Below are 20,612 nucleotides of genomic sequence, written 5' to 3' on the forward strand. Positions count from 1 at the left end.
AAGCTGGTCTGAACAAGAGTAGTAAAAAGTGCCTGAGCCCCATCTGATCTTTTCTATCCATAGCAGGGAATAATAGGGTAGCATTGACCATGGACTGATGAATCCAGGGTTCAAATTGCACTTTGACACTTGGTGAGCGTCTGCAAATAAAATTGGGCTGCTCATCACAATGCCGTAATAAAATTGGAGACTCCCCCAGGTTATGGTTTTCAAATCTTACAGGGGAGCTCTCCTCTCTTAGGGGAGGGCAAACCAGGTGACCACCATAAGACCTCTACTGCTGTCATACTTTGCCTATTATTTACATAAAAGATTTGCATAACTGAGAAAAGACTCTAACCCCTACTTACTAAGTCTAATGCAGATCTTCCTTAATTGCAACACAAAGGGAAAGGTTTTTTTGTGAGAATCGGAGGGAGAGGATTTGACAGCACATATGAATGAGTCGCCCTGTCACAGCATCAAGGCCAATAGTGGCGGGTGTGGAGGAATGCTAACCTTGCCTGTAGTCAAGATTGTGTAAGACCTGCTTTCGGATGAGGGTGGGGCAGCAGGGAATCGTCCCATAAGGACATTTAGGAAGCATGTGAAGTATGGCATTTTCCATAGAAACATTTGTGAAACTCAACGGGCTGCGTTCTTATCTGACAAGTATTCTGCGGAAGAATTGTCTAGAGCCTGAAACCCAACCGACTACTGTGGGAAAGTCTTTTTGAATGATGGTTTTTGGATATTCAAGTCTGATAACCCATTTGTTTTTGCACAGAGCATTTTCCCTTGGGTTTCAACTAATAGTAACGTGGCAGGCCTTTGTGGGGAAAGGATTTACGTGTGGGGAGAATGTCTGTCTGTTTTCCCCCTTGTTTTAGTCTGGATCTGTACAGAATCGTTTTGATTTTGGGGGATCTTTAAGTTCAGGCCGGTGTTTGGTAACCAGGCTGGGACTGTAGGCAATAAAACTCGTGGTACAAAGTTCTGGTATATAAAGCGGGCTTGGAGGGAACAGGGCCCACTTAAGTTTTTCTCTTATGGAAGCTGATGATGGGCAAGTTAGGTTAGTTCAAACAAGGCCAACGCAGTAGGGGCTGATGAGAGCGTCTACGGCTCATATTTAAGTAAGTGTCAAGTGTTTTTTATGGGGCACTGAGCATTTGACTCTGAGCATTTGATAACGGAACAAGGAGCAACGGTCTTAAGTTGCAGCAAGGGAAGTTTGGGTTAGATATTAGGAAGAACTTTTCTCACTAGGAGGGTGGGGAGGCACTGGAACAGGTGATCCAGAGAGGTGGTGGACTCTCCATCCTTGGAGGTTTTTAAGACCCCACTTGACAAAGCCCTGGGTGGGATGATATAGTTGGGGATGGTGCTGCTTTGAGTAGGGGGTTGGACAAGATGTGCCCTCCTGAGGTCCTTGCCACCCCTCATTTTTAATGCCTCAGATCTGGAAAGTCTTGGGTGCTCTTCCTGACTCTGCCACTGACTCCCTATGAATGGATTTGGACAAATCCCTTAACCTTTCTATTTCAGCGTTTCAGTCAGCACATGGGGGTAGAAATAGCACGAATTGGCTGCTTCCAGGTGTGTGGGTGAAGTGCATTTCCTGCTTGGTCTTGCACAGTTGTTTCAGTGATGGTGTGAATTACAGTAGAAAGTGCCCTTGCAGGTTTTGCATTGGCACTTGCTGGGCGTTTCATGCTGGGCTGCTTGTGATCCCCCAGAACGTGCGTATTAATAGGGAGATGGCCTTTGCCCGTTTTCCTTCCCATATGCAATTTCTCCCCCTTGTCTTCTGTTAAATTACTCAAATGTATCTGAAAATGAACCTGAGCATGGAGGAGGGAGGTGTTTTTGTATGGAGAGAATTTGAGGTGTGTTAAACAAGGAGGACAGGAAAGGTCCCAATCCCACAAATCAGTTAAATGCATGCTTAACTTGAAAGTCAGTGGAGTTTCTGTTGCTTAAAATCAAGTGTGTGTTTGGTACTTCTGCCCAGACTCTTATAAAAGGCATCTAGCTCGCCATTGTTTTTCGGGGAACTCGTAAACTTGCTGAACACACTAATCTTCTTTTGTACAAACGCCAGCCGCCCCATGTCCAACATCCTGCGCTCGTGGCAAGACCGAGTTTCTATTGAAAGTAAACCAGGTGCTTTTGGCCCACATCTTCCAAAAGGTGCACGTACCATATTTACCCACATCCAAGCCCATTTCAATTTTAAGGCAACCTTCCACTAATTAGCTTCTGTACATGGAAAATTTTATAAATGTGTTATAACTTTTCATGTATAGAATCTAATTAGTGGTAGGGCGTCTTAAATGTCCCTTCCCCCCCAACCCCACTGAAGCGGTGGGGAGGGTGAGGGTCTAGATCCCTGCCCCTTGCTCTTGCCCCTCCCCATGCCTGTCCCTTCCCCCCTTTTTCTTCTGAAACAGCTCTGCTCCTCCAGGGCAAAGGGCAGCTGTCTCCCCCACTCCCTGTTCCCTCCTGCAGCTGGTCCCCTTCCCCTTCCTCCCTGCCTCTGCCTGCCTTCCCCCCCACCCTTATTTTCTGCTGCAACTTTACTCCCACTGTGCGACATCAGCAGGAGTATGGCCCTGTTCTGCCTAGCCAGAAAAAGTAATGGAAACTCCTGGCTGGGCAGGATTGGTGCTGGAAGTACCTGAGCCAAAGCAGAAGGCAAGGTGGGGGGATGTGTAGGGGAGAGGAGGAGGAGGTAGTGGGGGAGGCTGCAAGCTTTCTCCCCCTTCCCTGCTAAATAAGCCATTGCAGCCCAGAACAAGTGGCAGCTCTCCTCCAGCTTGGGTCTGGGGCCAAAGGTGGAGGTCAGGTGCCACCTGCCCCAGGAAGGTGCTTGGATCCTCCCCCCCTTGTGCTGGTTGGGAGGGAAGAAACCACGTCTTGGATTTAAGTAAATACGGTACAACTTTGGAACGCTATATGCCACTTATATCTTTACCATTTTTCCCCGCATCTAGCCACTTGCTGGATGCCAGGGTTATGGGTCTTCACTCTAAGCCTTGGGTGTCTGGTGCAAACACTGGGGCTAGAACGTGGCCAGCCTTTCTATTTTGCCGGTAGAACAAGCTTCGTTACCCCGAGCTCCTGTGATGTTTTGATGTTGCCCCTTTGCACAATGCCAGCTGGAACCGCCACGAGTCTCAAGGCTCTCTGTTCAAATACTGTACCTGTTATCTCACGTCTGCTTTTCCCGGATTCAAATCCAGACATGTAGCATTTTTTCCCGCCGATGAGTGACAGCTGCTTTGAGAGAGATGCATCTGTTCGTAGGGGTTTGTTTTTTTTCCTTTGGAGGGTAACACAGGTTAAGCTGGAAAATCAGCAGCGATCACCATTTGAGGGCCTGCCTTGTTCCACTTTCAGCAGCATTCTTCAGCAAAAGGGGATGGCAAGACAAACTGGAAAAACTGGCTATATTGGGTATCTACTTCCTCCTTTTACTGTATTGACACTGCCCTGCCTTTGTTCCAGGCACTGGTTCGGTGCAGATGGGTTGCATGCAAAAGGTTCATTGCAGGTCCAGGTTCTGGTATCTTTAGGTTCCCTGTAATTTCTGTATCTTGCTCTCGGTCCTATATGCTGCCACTGTGCATGTACTGGCAGTTCTTTAATGCATGCAGAAACAAATGCTTTGGCTGCATCCCTCCTGGGGATAGCAAGGCATTGCTGTATAAGTTGCAGTGTCCATCGCTGGTCCTGCAGGATGTGTCAGAACCAAGAACTGTGTGGCAGAAGGCCACGTTCAAGTCCTGTTGAAGTGGATGGGGCGCAAGATCAGACCCAGACTATCCCCAGTCACACTGTAGTAGAACGAAGAGGCCCTGTTGCGTTAACTGTTCAGTCCCTAATGCGAACGGTTAGACTAAATAGACGAGTCAAAGGAAGTGCTCCTTGCTCCCATGTTACATAGGCGAACGAAAGCACGGGAAGATGAAGTGCCTTTCCCAAAGTCATCAGGAAGTCTGTGGAAGAGCTGGAAGATGAACCCAGATCTATTCGTTGCCAGCCCAAGTGCCCTAACCATGAGACTACCCCCCCCCCCATCTGCCTGGCTTTAAGGCCTACTCATTAGTGGGACAAACAAGCTTACGTTGCCAAGAATGAGCTTTCCCTGATCAATCTAATACTTTATTAGCAACATAAATGCCAGCATGACTCTCTCTCATTGCTACAACATGCTAAACACCTTGGAAATGTTTCCTTAAACTCTAGGTCAGTCTTATGAAATCCGTCTACTTGAGAATAGGAAAGTGGGAGAGTTTCAAGATTTAAACACAAAATATGTAAAGGTAAGGAGAAATATAGATTTCTTTTCTTCCTGCTACTACATACAGATACTGATAAAAGGCAAGGCCTTGCTTACATTGAAGACAATGGGAGATATCTTGCCATTGTGTTTAATGAAAATGGGACAGAAGGCCTGACTCCTGAACCATAGAGATGTGTGGGACTCTGCAGTTTTGGCTTTGTGGGGTTTCCTATAAGCTTTTCATTTGGCCCTGGTCATGTCCTTAGAGTTTCATTGAGCTTTGGGTTCAAATGAATCCCAGAATTCAAGCCTAAAGGGGGTCAATACCATTTAAGAGTCGCAATGTCTCCTGTCTAACCCATGCAAAGCTATAAATTGGCCCCACGAGCAATAGACTTGTGCTGAGATGTGCCCTCAGAAGAAGGAACTCCATTTTTCACCTGACTTTGTTCACGTTGGTGTGGGCCTGGCCCACAAAATACAGAAGTTGGTTCTGGTCCTGGGGATTTGATGTGGGGGGAACAAAATAGGGCCACTCAAAATCTTGGATCCAGGTCTTGTAATGATATCAAACCTTCCTCACCCGAACTCTTGTTTGGAGTGATCCAGGTTTTCTTCTGAGGGGAAGAGAGGGGGCACGCTTGCAAAATTTGGACCCAGATCTGGATTTAGAACATTTCCCTAGTTTAGGCAGATTTCGGTGTGCTGTAATGAGCAGAATAAAAAACAGGAAGAACTTGCAAAATATGGATCTGGATTCAGATTTTGCACTTCTGGCTTCTTTCAGATTGTGGTGCTTGGGTTTAGGGTCCGATTTGGGCCTTTCTCTAGATCATATGAAAAACTGCATCTCTTGCTTCCATCCTGAATAGATGGTCAAAGCGAGGAAATGGACTTCCCTTGGAAACTGGGAGGTGAGGGGTACTTGGCTCATGTTAGTGTATCACTTTGAATATGCAAAGGAAGAGATTTAGTGCTAGGTGCTACCGCTGTTCTTGGCTTTGTCCGCACTGGGCACTTGTCCTGATTCCAGTAATTGGTTTGTTGCCGACCATTGACGTAGCCGTGCTGGTGCACACCTCAAGTGATGCTGGGGTAAAGTTCTGCTGATTGTAAACAGAGGCTTTCCCAGTCTATACTTGAGTAGCGGCACTGGAGAAGCCCTGCCTCAATGACGGACCATCTGTTGCCGGAATTAGGGCAAATTCCAATTGACAAGGTCTCTGTGAAGTGCAGAGAGAGCATTGCCTTGTGGAAGCAAGTCTCAGCGGTCCTGTTGGAAATCGGACAGATGTGGAGCTGGGTGACTTTCATGGGACACTGCTCTCCTCCAGAACAGACACGTGTAGGAAGAACAGATCAGACTTCCCAGTGGGGAAACCAAAATCCCCTCCCAACCAGAGCCTCTGGATTACTTAATTCCTCCTGCCCTCCTTTCTTAACAGAGCATCATTCGTGTAGTTTTCCACGACCGGCGCCTGCAGTACACGGAGCACCAGCAGCTGGAAGGATGGCGATGGAGTCGTCCGGGGGACCGCATCCTTGACATAGGTGAGACTATTTCATTGTGTTTCCTGTACAGTGTTTAGAAGCCATATTTTTCATTATTGCTTAAAAAACGCTATGTCTGGGGTTGGAAACCACCCCCAACTGCATTGGTTTAAAATGAGATATCACTGGTTGGCTTGGCTGTTCACATGGGTCTCGTTGCGTGTCTGAAACTCTGCTTCTCTGCTTCAATTTGATATTTTTTACAACATTTTAGGGGTTTTCTCCTACAGATATTCCCCTGTCAGTTGGCATCTTGGATCCCAGAGCCAGCCCAACGCAGCTGAACACTGTTGAATTTCTGTGGGATCCATCAAAGAGAGCGTCAGCATTCATTCAGGTAAGGAATAAATAGTGGTGCTGACAGTCTGTATATGGGATGCTTGATAGAAGCGGAGACTGAAACAGGAGCCAAAGTGCATGCAAGAGAAATAATTTGATTTCTCTGAGTCGACATGTGATTGTCTCATCCATTTGCAACCCTGTCCTCTTAAGCCAGTGATTCTCAGCCAGAGTGCTATGGCATGTGAGGATGCCTGGATAGCTTTTCAGGGGAGCCCAACTTGGCATGCAATGTTAGCACTGTTGAATGTGCAAACATGATTCACAAGATAAACCCAGAGATTTCAAATAGGACTCCATAATCCCCCCCCACCCATCCCCACTGCTGACACTGCTGTGGCCACCTGCGGGAGCTCCCCCCTGCCACGCTCCCGCCACCGCCTGCAGGAGCTCCCCACTTGCTGCTGCCATGCTCCCACTGCCACCACCACCACCACTGGCTGCAGGCAGCTTCTGGGGGCATGCAGCATTCATGATTGTAGTGCTTTCCTGTAGTCAAAAAAATGAGCGAAAAACCCTAAGAGTTGTCACTTTCTGAGGGGTGTACCTCAAATCTAAGGAGTGCAGTTGAGAACCACTGCCTTAGATCCCCAAACTTCGGGGTGGTGCAGGCTTTCTTTAACCCAATATATTACAAACACAATCTCTGTTTTTCCAGGTACATTGTATCAGCACAGAATTCACGCCACGGAAACATGGCGGGGAGAAAGGAGTGCCCTTCCGGGTACAAATTGACACCTTTAAACAGAACGAGAATGGCGAATATACAGAGCACTTGCATTCGGCAAGCTGTCAAATCAAAGTGTTCAAGGTACGGGCTAGTTCTGCCTTGCCTGAGTTGTCTCGGGGGTAAGATGGGTGGGATGTTGATCTTGCAGGACTCGAGGTTTTCAAAATGTTTGTGCTAGTGTTGCTTACGTTACAAGAATAGAGCCAGGAAGAAAGCCATTAAACTGGTGACTCGCCAGCTCTTCCAAGGGAACTCTTTACTGGGAGTGAAGGGGCCAAACGTCCTGGTACCATAGCAATACAAAGCATGCTGTGCATCTAGGTGCATGACCCTGATTAGACTCATGACCTTGGAGATGGATCATTCCATAACCCCTGAAATGTGAGAGAGAAGATTGCAGCTAGGTGCTGTTTTGTAAGCTGTTTAAAACTTCTTGCTGTGGTGGTGGGAATGACAACTCCATGAGAAGGTGCCCATATGCAGAATGAAATTGTTATATTGAAGGTGGCTTAACTCCCAAGAGGTATTGCCTTTTGCAGCATAACAGAACTAGCTGTAAAGATAGTATTTTATTCTAAGCCATATAATTATATATGGCTTATATCCTTTATAATATTATAGCATCTATAATTTAAGGTGTGTGTGTGCACATGTGCATACACAAATATATAATATACATTACATTATAGATTATATATTAAATTTTAGAGGGGTGTGTGTGTGTATAGGATATAAGACTTACATAATTATATGGCTTAGAATAAACACTATCTTTATTGCTAATTCTGCTATGCTTCAAAAGGCAGTACCATGGGTGTGTGTGTATAAAATATTATTAAGCATCCAGGCACCTACGAACTTGTTCTTGTATAGATCCAGAGCAATTTTCCAGTGGGTTCAGTAGAGTTCTCTAGATTTGCAACTAGGTAGTCAAGAATGGGAGGGGAGTCTTTCCGAGGGTCTTGCTTCTCCCTGAGGTTAGGAGCATGACTGCTTCTCAAACTGGTTTCACTAAACTGATGCTTCAGTAAGTGGCCTTCTGCTTTCCTATCCAGTGGAGTGGAAAATGAGCAGAGCCAGGATCTTGCCTTCTTGCATAGCAGAGCAACTAACTTAGAATGAGCTGTTACCCTTCCATGGCGGGACTCGTTAAAGTAGGGGTCCAAACTGAATCTGCATCCCCTCCTTGATGGAGGGAGTTTAGCTTTGGCTGTTGTACTTTGAGGTTTCCCAGAGAATTTGCGCCAATGTTTACTGACCCTCCTAACTCAGATTCACGCCTTAAAGTGGCCGGTGTCCAATCACAGGGGCTACTTTTTATCCTTGGCATGTGTCGGAAGGGCTACAGGAATGATCAAAGCATGTGTTAGGCACAAGAGAGTCCTGTTTTAAATGGCTGCTTGAAAAATACAGGCCTTGTCCTGCTCTCCTTCCATGTGTAGAAAGCCCATAGATGTCAACAAGACTTTTGTACACAGATGAAACAAAACCTGTGGCCCTCTGTTACCAGCCCTGTAGTACTTGGCATAAGGAAATGCTTGTGCTCTGTGATTATAGCCTAAAGGGGCTGACAGGAAACAGAAGACCGACAGAGAGAAAATGGAGAAGAAGACAGCACAGGAGAAGGAGAAATATCAGCCTTCTTATGAAACGACCATTCTCACGGAGGTAAGATGGTTCGTGCATGACCTGACACCATCCTGTTGCATTTGGGAAACATGTTTGACTCAAGTAGCTTAGCTTTTAAATGGTGTTCAATTAATGGAGACTGACACTCAGAGCACTTATTGGAGACCAAGAGCTTAGCAAAATTACACTAGAAGGATTTGGGGAAAAAAAGAGAGATATTGGACACTAAAATTTCAGGACATAAACTGCTTGAGTTGGGGATGCATGATCTTCCTTTGCCCCCCATCCCTTCCCTTTTGTCCTTCACAACCATTATTACTACCCTCTGTAGTTGCCTAAGAAATGGCTTATGCTTTCATCTGCCTCATCTGGTACCAGCCAGCATCAGAGATGCAGTGTTGGCATGGATAAACAGCCTGCCTGCTCCAGCTGGCAATTTCTGTTCTTGCATGTATATACTTCACAACCCACGACGCTGAATTTTGGTTTTGATCAGCTTCGTTCTGCAAGGGGTGGATGCTCCAGTTGCATCCTGCAGGGGTACAGCTTAAAGGAGGCTTTCATCTTCCTGTAATCGAGATGCTGCACATTAGCGTGTGGCGGGCTTCAAACTCGCTGCTCAAGGGATGCCTGGGGATTTTGCTTCCGAGCTGGGTCTTTTCTCCCTCCCAATAGTAATAACAACCCTCTCCCCATTCATTAAGCAGGGAGAGGGCAGGTGGAAGTAGTATTCTAAGTAACCTGTCCTATAATGCTGAGTAGTCCTTTCCAGTGAGATCTTTGTGCAAAGAGACTTAATCCTACAGGGTTGACCCATCCTGGGGCTCTTTTCGTTAGTGCCAGTGTACTTTGACACATTGAATCAGGAAATCCTCTGGCTCTGGTTGTTCAACAGTTAAATATTTGCCAAAGCTGTTTGTGGAGGTGATAAAACTCCCAGGAATGCCACAAAAAAAAAAGTCTCCTTTTTATCATTGTAAACAGGGGTATTCCATAGTAGACATCAAACAGGGCCAGATTCTGCTACTGATTACAGTGGTGTAAATCCAGAATGAAGCAACTGCCTTCATTGGAGTTGTACCCGTGTCAGTCCACGGGAACTAACTGTAGTTCCCCTGACTCATCTGTTTGTTTGCATGTATGTTTGCAAAGGTCTTCAGTAGCTTTGCTTGTGTCTAGCTGGGATTTTCTTGTAACAACCTCCTTCTGTAACTTGACTTCCTCTGCTGATAACGCAGGCCTGCATTTTGAATGCATCAGGCCAAATATTGCAAAGTGCTTCTGGTTCCTTTTTGTTGCTGTAGTTTGAGGATTTATAATTGAAACTCGAGTCTCCCAGCTGGGTTATTTCTGTATCGTCAGACAGTTTCAGCCTTCGATCTGAGTTGACTTGAGAGAGCCCCGTTTGGCTGGGTGTTAAGCCAAGACAGGCTTTGTGGGAAGGGAGATGGGAGGGAGGGGAAATGCACAATGGGAAGGAATTTGTTGAGCACAGCGGGGAGCATCTGTGGGCTACATCCTTCTCCTCGGCAGGGGCGAATAGAGTGGCAATAGCATATCAGTGATGTAAAAGGAGAATCCTGTGGCAGTGCTCTGTGCTCAGTGTCCCCATTGGCTTTGTTCAAACAGTGCTCTCCATGGCCAGATGTGCCTTACCAAATGAACAATACTCCATCTCCGAGTTACAACAGTTCTCCAAACAGCTTCAGCCTTGGAGATGGGTACGTAACAAATGCCTTCTTTATCTTCTCGGTTGACACAGCCTGTATGGGTACACACACATGTATATGGTGTGCACACACACATGTGTATGCATGTGTTTGCACCTTTCCTTTCCGTAATGAGTCATGTGGCTCTTGCACTGGAGCTAGGCACTTAGCCCAACTGAAGTCCGTTAGTCACAAGGAGCCTGCTTCCCACTTTCTTGCTAGCTGACCAGTAGACACTAGTTTTAAGCCTTACCTGCCCTGCCTGTGAGCTGCCTTTCATTTCAACCCAGAAGCTCTCATAGAACAGGATATTTACATCTCCCTTCAGCTTGGGAATATAATGGGAGCAGCATGGGACCTCTTAAGTTAGCTGCTTGTGCATCAGGGCAGTTCTTCAGCCCTTGCACCCCTTTTACAGCCCCTGTGAACTTCTTGACTGATGGTAATGGCTGGAAAGTGCTATACACAAGTAATGGTTAGGAAGTCATGTACTATGGATAGGAAGTGCTGATATACTATATAGAAGCAATGGATAACAACTCGTATACTGTGGATAGGAAGTGCTACATGCTGTAGAAGTAATGGATACGAAGTCATATACTATGACTTGACTTCAAGGGCTGAGTGTTTACTGATGGGAGCTAAAGGCGCTGAGGACCTCTTGAGTGGCTTTCCATCACCTTCTGGCTCCCAAGCCACTTGGGCTGCAGTGCCAGTTGAGTAGGTTTGAAGGTAGCAGAATCTTGAATAAAAACACCATGAGGATTCTAATGAACTGCCCCGGAGTGGAGGCGACGGTGGGAGTATAGCTGCTAAACCATCCTAAAGACGTGGCTCAGATGGCAATATGCCTAACTCTCAAGGTTGTGCATTTCGTGGGTCAGTATCCTTCGGTACTTCTCTTATTTCTCCCCTCTCCCCCCCATCATGTCAGTACCGTCACGGTTTGGTACCCAAATGTTGAGCAACTCTCATGGTGAAAAACCTCATACGCAGTTTCTGGAACCTGCCTTTTAAATAAAGCAGGCAGCTTACTGTATTATCCATGGAGTTCCCGCCCCATAAGAAGTCAATGAAAGCTCTGCTTTTTCCTGCAGGGAGGTTAGGATTGGGTCATAGGGCTGGATAATAAATATCTAGTAGAACTAGATAAAGCTAAAGTTCATGGTATGGAAGTGAGCATTATATTAGCTTTTCCCCGAATAACTTAAGCTCCTAGGGTAGATAGAAGGGAGATTTGGATATCTCTTCTGAGAACTCCTTTTTCATTCAGAGATAAATGGTTAGCTCTGTGGGCCAATCTTGGTTTGTTTTAAAGCACTGTCCACACTGGAGGATAAAGCATGTTTGGAAACTAGTCTGTACTAAACACTGTTCAAACACTGTTTGTCCTCCTTTAAAATACTAACATCAGATCAGATCGTTGCTCTGTTTTTGCTCAAGCAAATTCCCACAACCGGTCATTGAAGTTTGTTAAATGTTTGCCCCTGGCCCACAATGGCAAATCATCCTCTCTTCGTGAATGGCTTTACAATAGTGACTCGCTCTGATGGACCAGCTTGAACCTGTAGCCTGCAGAAAGTTGCAGAAGTGCACTTTGGTGTTTTGTGATATCAAATCACTTTGGTGCAGAAAAATGGTGGGGCATCTGTTGCCAGCCCTGCCAAAGCCAATAGAAATCTTGTGTCCAAAAAGGGAGATGTGATCAGGGTTAAGATTTGGGTTTAGCCTGTCATGCTAAGATCAAAATCATTAGATTTTTACCAGGCTATTGGGGACTTAATTTCATAGGAGCACAGTTATTGGATCTGATATGCCCATTTCTTCCCTCTAAAGATGACTGGTTTGGGTGGGTTAGAAGACATCTGCTTGCTTTTCATATGCATTTGAAAAGCAGCAAGAAAGGTAAAGCCAGTAGCAATTTGCTACAGAATTGGTTTCAAGTTAACTGTATCTGCTTTCTATCTGGAGAAAAGATGCCAAGTGGATAAGAAACTGCGGGGCAAGACAAGGGAGAGTGGGGGATGACAACCAGCACTTTTTTTAATACTATTTTTCAATGTAAAATTTAAAATCCTATTTTTTTTCTCTCTCAACTTTTTTATACAACGTTTAGCAACAGTTCTCCAACCCACCAAGTGGAGTTCCTGCCTCCCAGCAATGATGTAAGTATTTGAGATCATGTTAATGTGGTGCTTTTCTTTTTTTAGGACACTGGTGAACAGTTCATTTCAAGACCCTCTTATTCTTTTTGCAATGTAGCATCTCCTTCCCTCTGCTTCTATTCAAGATGCCCAGCAGTGGCTTCATCGTAATAGGTTCTCTCCATTCTGTAGACTCTTCTCCAGCTTTTCGGGTGAGTGTTTAAAGGCTCCATATGATCATGGTTTTTTGGGGTTGGTTGTTTTTTTTGTTGTTTTTGTTTTTCTGTTTACAAGCATGGCTCATGCTTTCCATTTTGCTGGCATTCACCAAAGCAAATTGTGAGCATGAGACCGGAGGAATCTTTAGAGTAACTAAGGCTTGGAGAACGGAAGGGCTGAGGCTAGTTTTATTAGTGGGATTAGCTGAATACTTGGTACTTCTGGCAATTGGGCTGCTTATTTACACCGAAATATGGATCTGAGAATCTGACTTCAGGCAGCTTTAATTTGGAAAATCTTGGTTGCTGAAATCCTAGCTTCTGACCTAAAACATGAAAAGTTTATTTCCATCAAAGTTGGCCTTGGAGGAACTGAATACTTCTAAGGTATGAACAGTTACAGCCAGTCAGGGGATCCATGATAACAAGCAATGTACCTGCTTTTTCCCTTGCGGTAAGGGAAAGCTATTCCACGGCAATTTATCCTCTTCCACTGAGGGGTAAACCATCACGGTTCAGCTTTCCCTCTACTCCGGGGAAGCATGTGGACAGTGATGTCCAGCGAGTCCCTTGCTTCCCATTTCACTTGCTGTAACTTGTTTCCCCCATGCTGTTTGAGGGAAGGAACATTCAACATGACATTTCTTTAAATACTCCTTTGCAGCAGAATGTTTTCTAGCCATTGTCTGCATTCATCATCAAGGGCCACAAGGGATCAATGGCCAAACTGTGTTTGGAGTTGCTCATTAAAGGGCTTTTTGATTTGTAGCACAAGCAGACTTGAGCCTGTTGACCAGCGACTCCATTCTAGCTTGTGCTGTATCAGTTAAATGCTTCCTCTGGATCAGGGGTGTAGGTTGTAGGCATTAGACCAACATGGCTATGTCCTCTGAATCACTGCTGCTTAGATTTTGTTTTCTCGGGGATTGCCCATGATGGGCATGTCTTGAATATAAACCATTCATCCGATATCTCTTTACAAGTCAGTCTGACTCTACTCTGTAGATGGAAGCTCTTAGGTTAATGTCTGAATCCTCCCCTTGCCACGTGCAGGTGCTGACTTACTAAAGATGTCCAAAGAAGACTTTGTTCAGATCTGTGGCCCTGCTGATGGAATTCGGCTTTTTAATGCAATCAAAGGAAGGTGTGTACCCATCACTTCCATATAGAACTACTGCAGCATCCTTTAGCTCTTCCAGAGCTCACTGAACTCAAAGGGACTGGTTCAAAGCAGGTCATCTTGGAAACCGGTTCCTAATGGTTTGCATATTCAAGTCTAAGCTTCAGTCTGAATACTGCCCAGCTCATGTGAGTTAAAAGTAAAAAATGAATCTAATATGACTCTTCGGAAGTCCATTTGGAATCGGTGACCCCAGTCTGGTTCTGGGAAGACATTACTCCACCTGCCACGTTGTACCTATGTTTCACCCTAGCTTTCTGCTAAGACGGGGAATGATTTAAAAGGACCAAGCTCACAAATATCCCCCAAAACGTTGTCAGGAGCAGTGACATTACTTAGATGGGCTGGACTGAAGCCAGTAAATGCAGGCCTCATTTTTCTAAGGTAGAGCAAACCTTCTACAAGTCACTGGGCACTGTCAACTCTTAAATGCATCATAGGAGCTGGGGATGCTTAGCAGTCTCAGACTTTCCCTCAGCTCTGTGGTATCGGGTGCCCTGCAGTGTAGTGTTAAGATTCCTCGGAGCTGTTTGTTTCTGCGATACCCAAACCAGTCCCAGGAGCCATCTGAGTGTCTTTTCTCAGTAGGAGGACCTGCTCAGAGCAACACCACAGCACTCGTCATGAAGACTTATCACTATATATTTTTGTTTTTGCCTACAGGAATGTAAGGCCTAAGATGACAATTTATGTCTGTCAGGAACCGGAGCAGAACAGGTCTCATCACAAACGGGAGAATGGGGACAGTAATCTGTGTGGTAAGTTGCCACACATGGGTTGGCCCACCTGCTCATCTAATGAGAACGGTGCCTTGTTTCCAAGCTCCCTGTAAATAATGGGCCCAATTCATCCCTGTTCTACTTAGCTCTTGGGCTCCTGCAAGGGAAGCCCACACTGAATGCTGCCTGCCTGGGAGGCAACTCACTTTTTAAAGTGGGATCAGGGTAGGCAGTGGTATCAGCATTGTGCCACCCTCTGGCTGCTGTAAGAGCCATGACTGGGGACTGCTACAATAGGGATGGGATTTGAAATCTATGTAACTTCTCTCTTCCCAATGATTCTTGCAGGGTTTTCTTCCCAGTCAGCTTTGTACTTGCTAGGAGAGCTACTGAAACTTCTGCAAAACCCTTGGATGGCAAGGAGGTTGTGGCCCCTTTTAAATTGGTGCTAGCTCCATTCTTTTTATCATTAAGTGCTGCCCTAAACTGAGAGTGAATTTAGCTCTCCATCTTCACTGGCATGGAGTGGTTTTTTTTTAATGTTGTTTCATCCTTTTTTGGTTACAAATGTTGCTGCTTTTTGCTGGTTTTCCCGGTTTACCATGCAGTACAAGCATGAGATTTGAAATACCTGAACTCCCTAGAACCATAGATTAAAAAGCTAGTAAGAGCAATAGTCTTCATCACTCCTGAGGAAGCTGTATTTTAAAATCTGTATAGGGATCCATGTAGGATTTCAGTGCAAGACTTGTCCTTCTAGCAGAAGCACATCAAATCAAGGACTACAAAATCATTTGTCTGCACAAGCGAAGTTGAGATGCATAACAGTCCATCCTCATTAGCTTACTCTCAGTGACAATGCACATGAAAGAACCAGGTGGAGGTTTAAAGTATCTTGGATATAACACGTAGCTTCAAGAGCCTTATACCAGGGTTCATGGATTCATACACGCTGGGGTCAGAAGGGACCTGAGTAAGTCACTGAGTCTGACCCCCTGCCCTGAGGAGGAAAGAGTGCTGGGGTCAGACAGCTCCAGCCAGGTGCTTGTCCAGTCTCCTGGATTTCATAGATTGAACATAGGAAGTTTAAAATGTCTGAAGCCATTTGAGATGCCTCCAAGACTAGATCTCATTCATTTAAGTGTTAAGAGTTTTCAAGCAATAGAGTTTTCAAACTCTAATACAGAAGCTAAAACCAGGTATTGGATAGGGGAGCTATCTTTTTATTTTGCTGCTTTTTTTTCACTGAGAAATCAAACATACCAGGCGTGTTTACACATGCATTTACACTGGCTTAAATTTACTGTGGAGCAAGTGGGAATAGGCTGGTGTCTACACGTGCTGGCATTAAAGCAGATTAACGTAGTATGTGGACTGACTTGGTCCCAAGTCAGTCCACGCACACAGTGTTACTGCGCAGTAAATAATTAGGCATAAATTTGATACCTGCAACATGCAGGTATAAAATTTACACTCAAATCAACATAAGTCGTCATATTTACTGTGCAGTATGGGCATGCATGTGTAGACATGCACACCTTTACTGCATAGTCATTTCAGTTACTGCGCAGTAGATGCACATGTGTAGACATACCCACTGTACAGCAGTTGTAGAAAACTCACTAGATTAATTCTAATTCTAAATGAAAAACTAAACCATGTCATGTTATGGGAGATGAAAAAGCGGCAGCTTTCATAAGCACAAATGTCAAAGCTTATGACGTCTGGCTAGGCTGCAATTATCTTTGTACACATGCTTCTCCACATAGGTGAAGGACTGATACTGGAAATGCTTTAAAAGGCTTTGCAAATGAAGTATTGGCTTTTCTACAAATGCATAATGAAGTGATACAGTGGATCCAATTTTAAAGTTTGCATTTTCAAGTTACCACTGATTTACGTCTGGGATATTGAATCTGTTGCCTATGCTTAAAACAAAGTAACTTGCTTATCTTGTATAACGCCACTTAATAGACATTGATGATTTAATGGTGGTCATTGTACCTCAGGCAATTCTCATTTTAGTTCAGATTGAAGGAAACAAACGTGACCTGAGAATGGAGCATGCATAGAAATGCCTGACAGTGGTACAATGTAGAGGACAGGGTACAAGACTAGAGTCCACGTCTCTCCATGCCTATTGTGGCTGCATCACCAATTGAATGCGTGACCTTGGGCAAATGCCATACTGCCCCAGGCCTCACTTGGAAAAAGGGGATAATGGCATTAAATTCTCACATGTTTTGAGATCTAGGAATGAAATGGCCTATAAAGTGATATTAGGTAGCTTTTCTTAATATAGAAATTCATTTACCTTCCTGTAGCACCAACCTTTTCAGAGGGCAGTCAAGAGTGCCAGAATGGAGTTGGCAGTCACAAGGTGTTCTCACATGCCCCAGAGTTTTAACTTGCTTCTTACTAAGGTGACTTTGTCATGTCATGTAACCCTTTTGGTTTTGTTAAAGGTCCTCAAGGGATTTTTTTCTCTCTTGGCAAAGCTGATTCAGCTGTACTGTCTACATTCAAACATTGGGCATTTTGGTTTAGGTCCTCCAGTTGATATCAATTGGTCATAGTACAAAGGTGATAGAGAGCGCATATACATGTGTGCATTAATGCATCTTAGCCTATTTTAATGTGCATTAAAGCATCAAAAAAATGTGCTCTTTAGCTAATGCACTGTTAAAATAGGCTAAAGGCATCTTTCCAGCACCTCACAATGGAGGTACTAGATTTACAATGCACATTACCTAAAGCACTTTAATTGAATGTGTGGGCATGCCCAGACTGACTTAAACTAGTTCAGGACTTAAACTAGTTCAGGCCCTTTAATTTTTCTCAAGGAGTGAATTTAGTTTTGCAGTCGTATGGCTAAAAGCTAGTGTCTTTTTTTTATAATTATTTCAGTGTATCATGCAATCTTCTTAGAAGAGTTGACAACCCTGGAGTTAGTGGAGAAGATTGCAAACCTGTACAGCATTTCTACACAGCAGATCAACCGGATCTATCGGCAGGGACCAACAGGGATCCATGTGTTAGTGAGCAATGAGGTAAGAAGCTAAAGCAAAACTCATCATCTGATGCTTGGTATTTAAAGTATGAGTTCAAGACCTGTTGTCTGACCTTTTTCTTTAAGTTAGACTGGCCTTTAAAACTGTGGAATGAGCCTTCAAGGAAACATTTTTTTCACGGCCAGTAACACTGAAAAAGTGCCTGGCTCTTTTACACTTATCCCAGACTATTTTGGGTCTTAAATCCATTAATTACTTCATATATAATATATATTTTTTTCTTATTAAAGGAAGGTGTGTGCACTTTTGTTTTTAACCTAAAATGTATTTCAATTTTCCAACTATTAGCACATCTAAAACCTAAGTTTTCTTCATTTGATTGGCTGCCCAGTGAACTTGAAGTACTTTTAAAGGGATCTAATTTTCAGAGCATTGGTCTGTGAAAATAGGGCCCTATTATGTCCCAAAAGTCGAGGCATCCCAAATCAGTCCATTTCCATTAAGTTTGGGCCAACAGAATGGTCTTTTCATATATTTTGTCGTCATTTTCACTTGATTTCATTGACTTCTGGCCACTTGTGTCCCCTTGGACAATGACTTAACACAATGGATCAAGTTAATTTTCATGTTAATTGGGAATGATGTAATTGCCTTTTGTAAAATGACCCACTCCTTCATGCCCCAGAATTACTTAAGGAGCTTCATTTAGATAGCCTGATACTAGACTAGAAAGGAACACAGTTAAAGCAAATGAAGCAGAGAGCAGGACTCAAATGAAGCCTAAATTTAAGCCTCTAATGTTTGTTTTAAAAGTCTCCTTGCTGCTTAACCCTGATTTAAATCTGCAACCTTCAGAGTTTAAAAGTCACGGAGTGCTTTGAGGCAACCTATAGTGGGGGAATTGCCTCCACTAGCTCTAGTGAAAGGGGGTCTTAATGAAAAGGTTTAGTTGCTTATTAACCACGTCTATTGCTTTATTTTTCATCTCTTGTGCTCCGGCTATAGCTGAGTGGGGGAAAAGTTATTTAAATGAGAGGCACAGTATGAATGCACTTCATGCTTCATTAGGTGAACCCAGGTGGTGACCAATGCAGCCCAATTTGTGGCGGGAGCAATTGAAAGGGGGTGAAAGCAAATAGGGGGATTACCTTAGTCTGAGGTGAATTGGCAGGGGAAAGGGAGTATAGTTTTTGAGAAGGGAAGTGGAATTATTGTTGACCGGGGTTGAAGCTGAAAAGCTAGGAACAGGTGCTCGGTACAGCCAGCGGCAATGGACTTTAAGAAGGATTTGCTCGTGTTATGACACATCCAGCCATGTTTCTCAGAACTTTATGCCCAGTGTCTGGTTGGCCAACTGAGGGCCTTGTTTATGGGTCTACCTTGTCTTGAATATCTAGTTGCTTCTCTTTTAGTCAGTTATGCCAATTGGATTGGCTACTGACCTTCCCCACACCAATCTTTACTTTGGCTATTCCTATAAGTTTCTATGTCTTGGCATCTAGGCATAACACAGTGTTATCAGTGCAGCATCTGCACTACTGTGTAGCCTCTGAATAAGCGCACATTATCATCAGTTTATTTTTCTTAGGCACATTACTCTTATATTTTCTCATGTACCAAATGCCCCCAAATATCTTATTTTTAGAAGGCAGAATGGGGAGAGAGTTTTTGCCAGTCACAGCTGACTGCATGGCATCCCAGGAGACACTGCGACTTGGGCAGCAGGAACTTCTTGGTATGGCAGGATAAAAACAAGGCACAGAGGGCTGGCCCCTCTGGGGCCTGAGAAGAGGCAGCCATTTTGAGAACCAGCAGCATCTGCAGCTTCTATTCCCTGCTGATATTTCAGCAAAGAAAACTTAGCTTCCTTGCTTAAGATGCACCCTGATTCTGGAGGACTGATTTTTAGGGGCAAAAGGTGCATGTGGCATTAAGGAATATATTCTCTTTAGCTTTAGGGCCTTGTTACACCTTATGCTGTAAGCCGCATAAAAGTTAATCAGATTAATATTGATCTGCTTAGTGGAGCAATCGCACCTTAAAGCGAAAAACCATCTCTGACTGTCCTTCACCTGCATATCTGAGACTTGCCACTACAGGCTTGGTGAGCAAGGGCAGGACTACGAACTAAGGGCAGAACTACATTGCTGCTCCCGCTGGGCAAAGCGAGCCGGTCTGAGCAGTGGCAGGAGAGAGAATCTTTCCCTGGAGGGGCATGACCTTAGGATGAATAACGAGTGCTTTAAGCCACTTAAAAGGTGTTAATGTGCAGCCAGTCCAGGGGTTAAGAGCTCCAGAAGCTGCCTAAAATTACCGTGCAATAAGGCCCTTGGAAGCCTTCCCGCAGCCATAAGCATGATTATTCCAGTGATCTTTGTTAAACAATGCCACATGCTTATGCTAGAAGAAATTTTCATTAGTGAATCTGTTGTTAGGTTTAAAAGACCACTGTCCTTTAACTGTCTAGAGTGGCAGAGCTTCCCTGACATCCATCAGGCTACACTGGCACACAGCTCTGAAGGATTGACTGCTCTTTTCACTTTCTTCCTATTGGAACTGTAGTTTGAATGGGTCCATACTGAATTCAGTAAGTGTCTTTGCCACTGACTAGTTTAGGGGTAGGATCAAACCCTGTTGGAGTTGGACAGTCTCCCAAAGGAAATGATGGGTGCCCTGTTGCTTGGGACACTCCAAAACTAGACTGGAGAAAACAGCAGTGCATAATTCTGCATGAGACCATATTTTAGGCTAGTGGAAGCTAATTTAATTCTATTGAAGCCATGGGGAACTAGGCCAATTTTTGTGTGAGGATCCAGCCCTTAAAGTGGGGGTGGACAAGGGTGACCATGTAGGATGAAGGAAATATCTATGGACTCTATTTTGCAATGATCTGAATATGCCAGATATGATCCAGCAAAACACTTGAGCATGGGCTTGCTTTTAAGCACAAGCAATACCTTGACACTAATGGATTACTTGCACATTTAAATACTTTTATGGATTGAACCATGAATGCTCGTTGCCTTGTAGAATTAGAGGTCTCTTGAATTACTGTTTCCCTTTGCAATAATAATGGATGTTGAATGAAACTTGCATTCAACATGTTCAATGTAAA

At 44.4% G+C, this 20,612-nt stretch overlaps 1 protein-coding gene across 1 annotated transcript in view; it reads left to right on the plus strand.

The window, feature by feature from the left end:
- The window catches only part of TFCP2L1 (transcription factor CP2 like 1), a 48,913-nt gene that overhangs the window by 21,028 nt on the left and 7,273 nt on the right, over positions 1-20,612 (plus strand). Inside the window, exons 3-13 of the mRNA XM_090046030.1 lie at positions 4,231-4,307; positions 5,713-5,818; positions 6,049-6,155; positions 6,816-6,968; positions 8,445-8,555; positions 10,146-10,237; positions 12,342-12,390; positions 12,488-12,581; positions 13,641-13,731; positions 14,431-14,525; positions 17,394-17,536. Of these exons, the coding sequence (XP_089902156.1) occupies positions 4,231-4,307; positions 5,713-5,818; positions 6,049-6,155; positions 6,816-6,968; positions 8,445-8,555; positions 10,146-10,237; positions 12,342-12,390; positions 12,488-12,581; positions 13,641-13,731; positions 14,431-14,525; positions 17,394-17,536 (1,118 nt within the window). The remainder of the gene's footprint in view (positions 1-4,230; positions 4,308-5,712; positions 5,819-6,048; positions 6,156-6,815; positions 6,969-8,444; positions 8,556-10,145; positions 10,238-12,341; positions 12,391-12,487; positions 12,582-13,640; positions 13,732-14,430; positions 14,526-17,393; positions 17,537-20,612) is intronic.

The sequence above is a fragment of the Crocodylus siamensis genome, chromosome 4 (assembly GCF_052110815.1).
Source record: "Crocodylus siamensis isolate JL-2025a chromosome 4, ASM5211081v1, whole genome shotgun sequence".
Taxonomy (NCBI): Eukaryota; Metazoa; Chordata; order Crocodylia; family Crocodylidae; genus Crocodylus; species Crocodylus siamensis.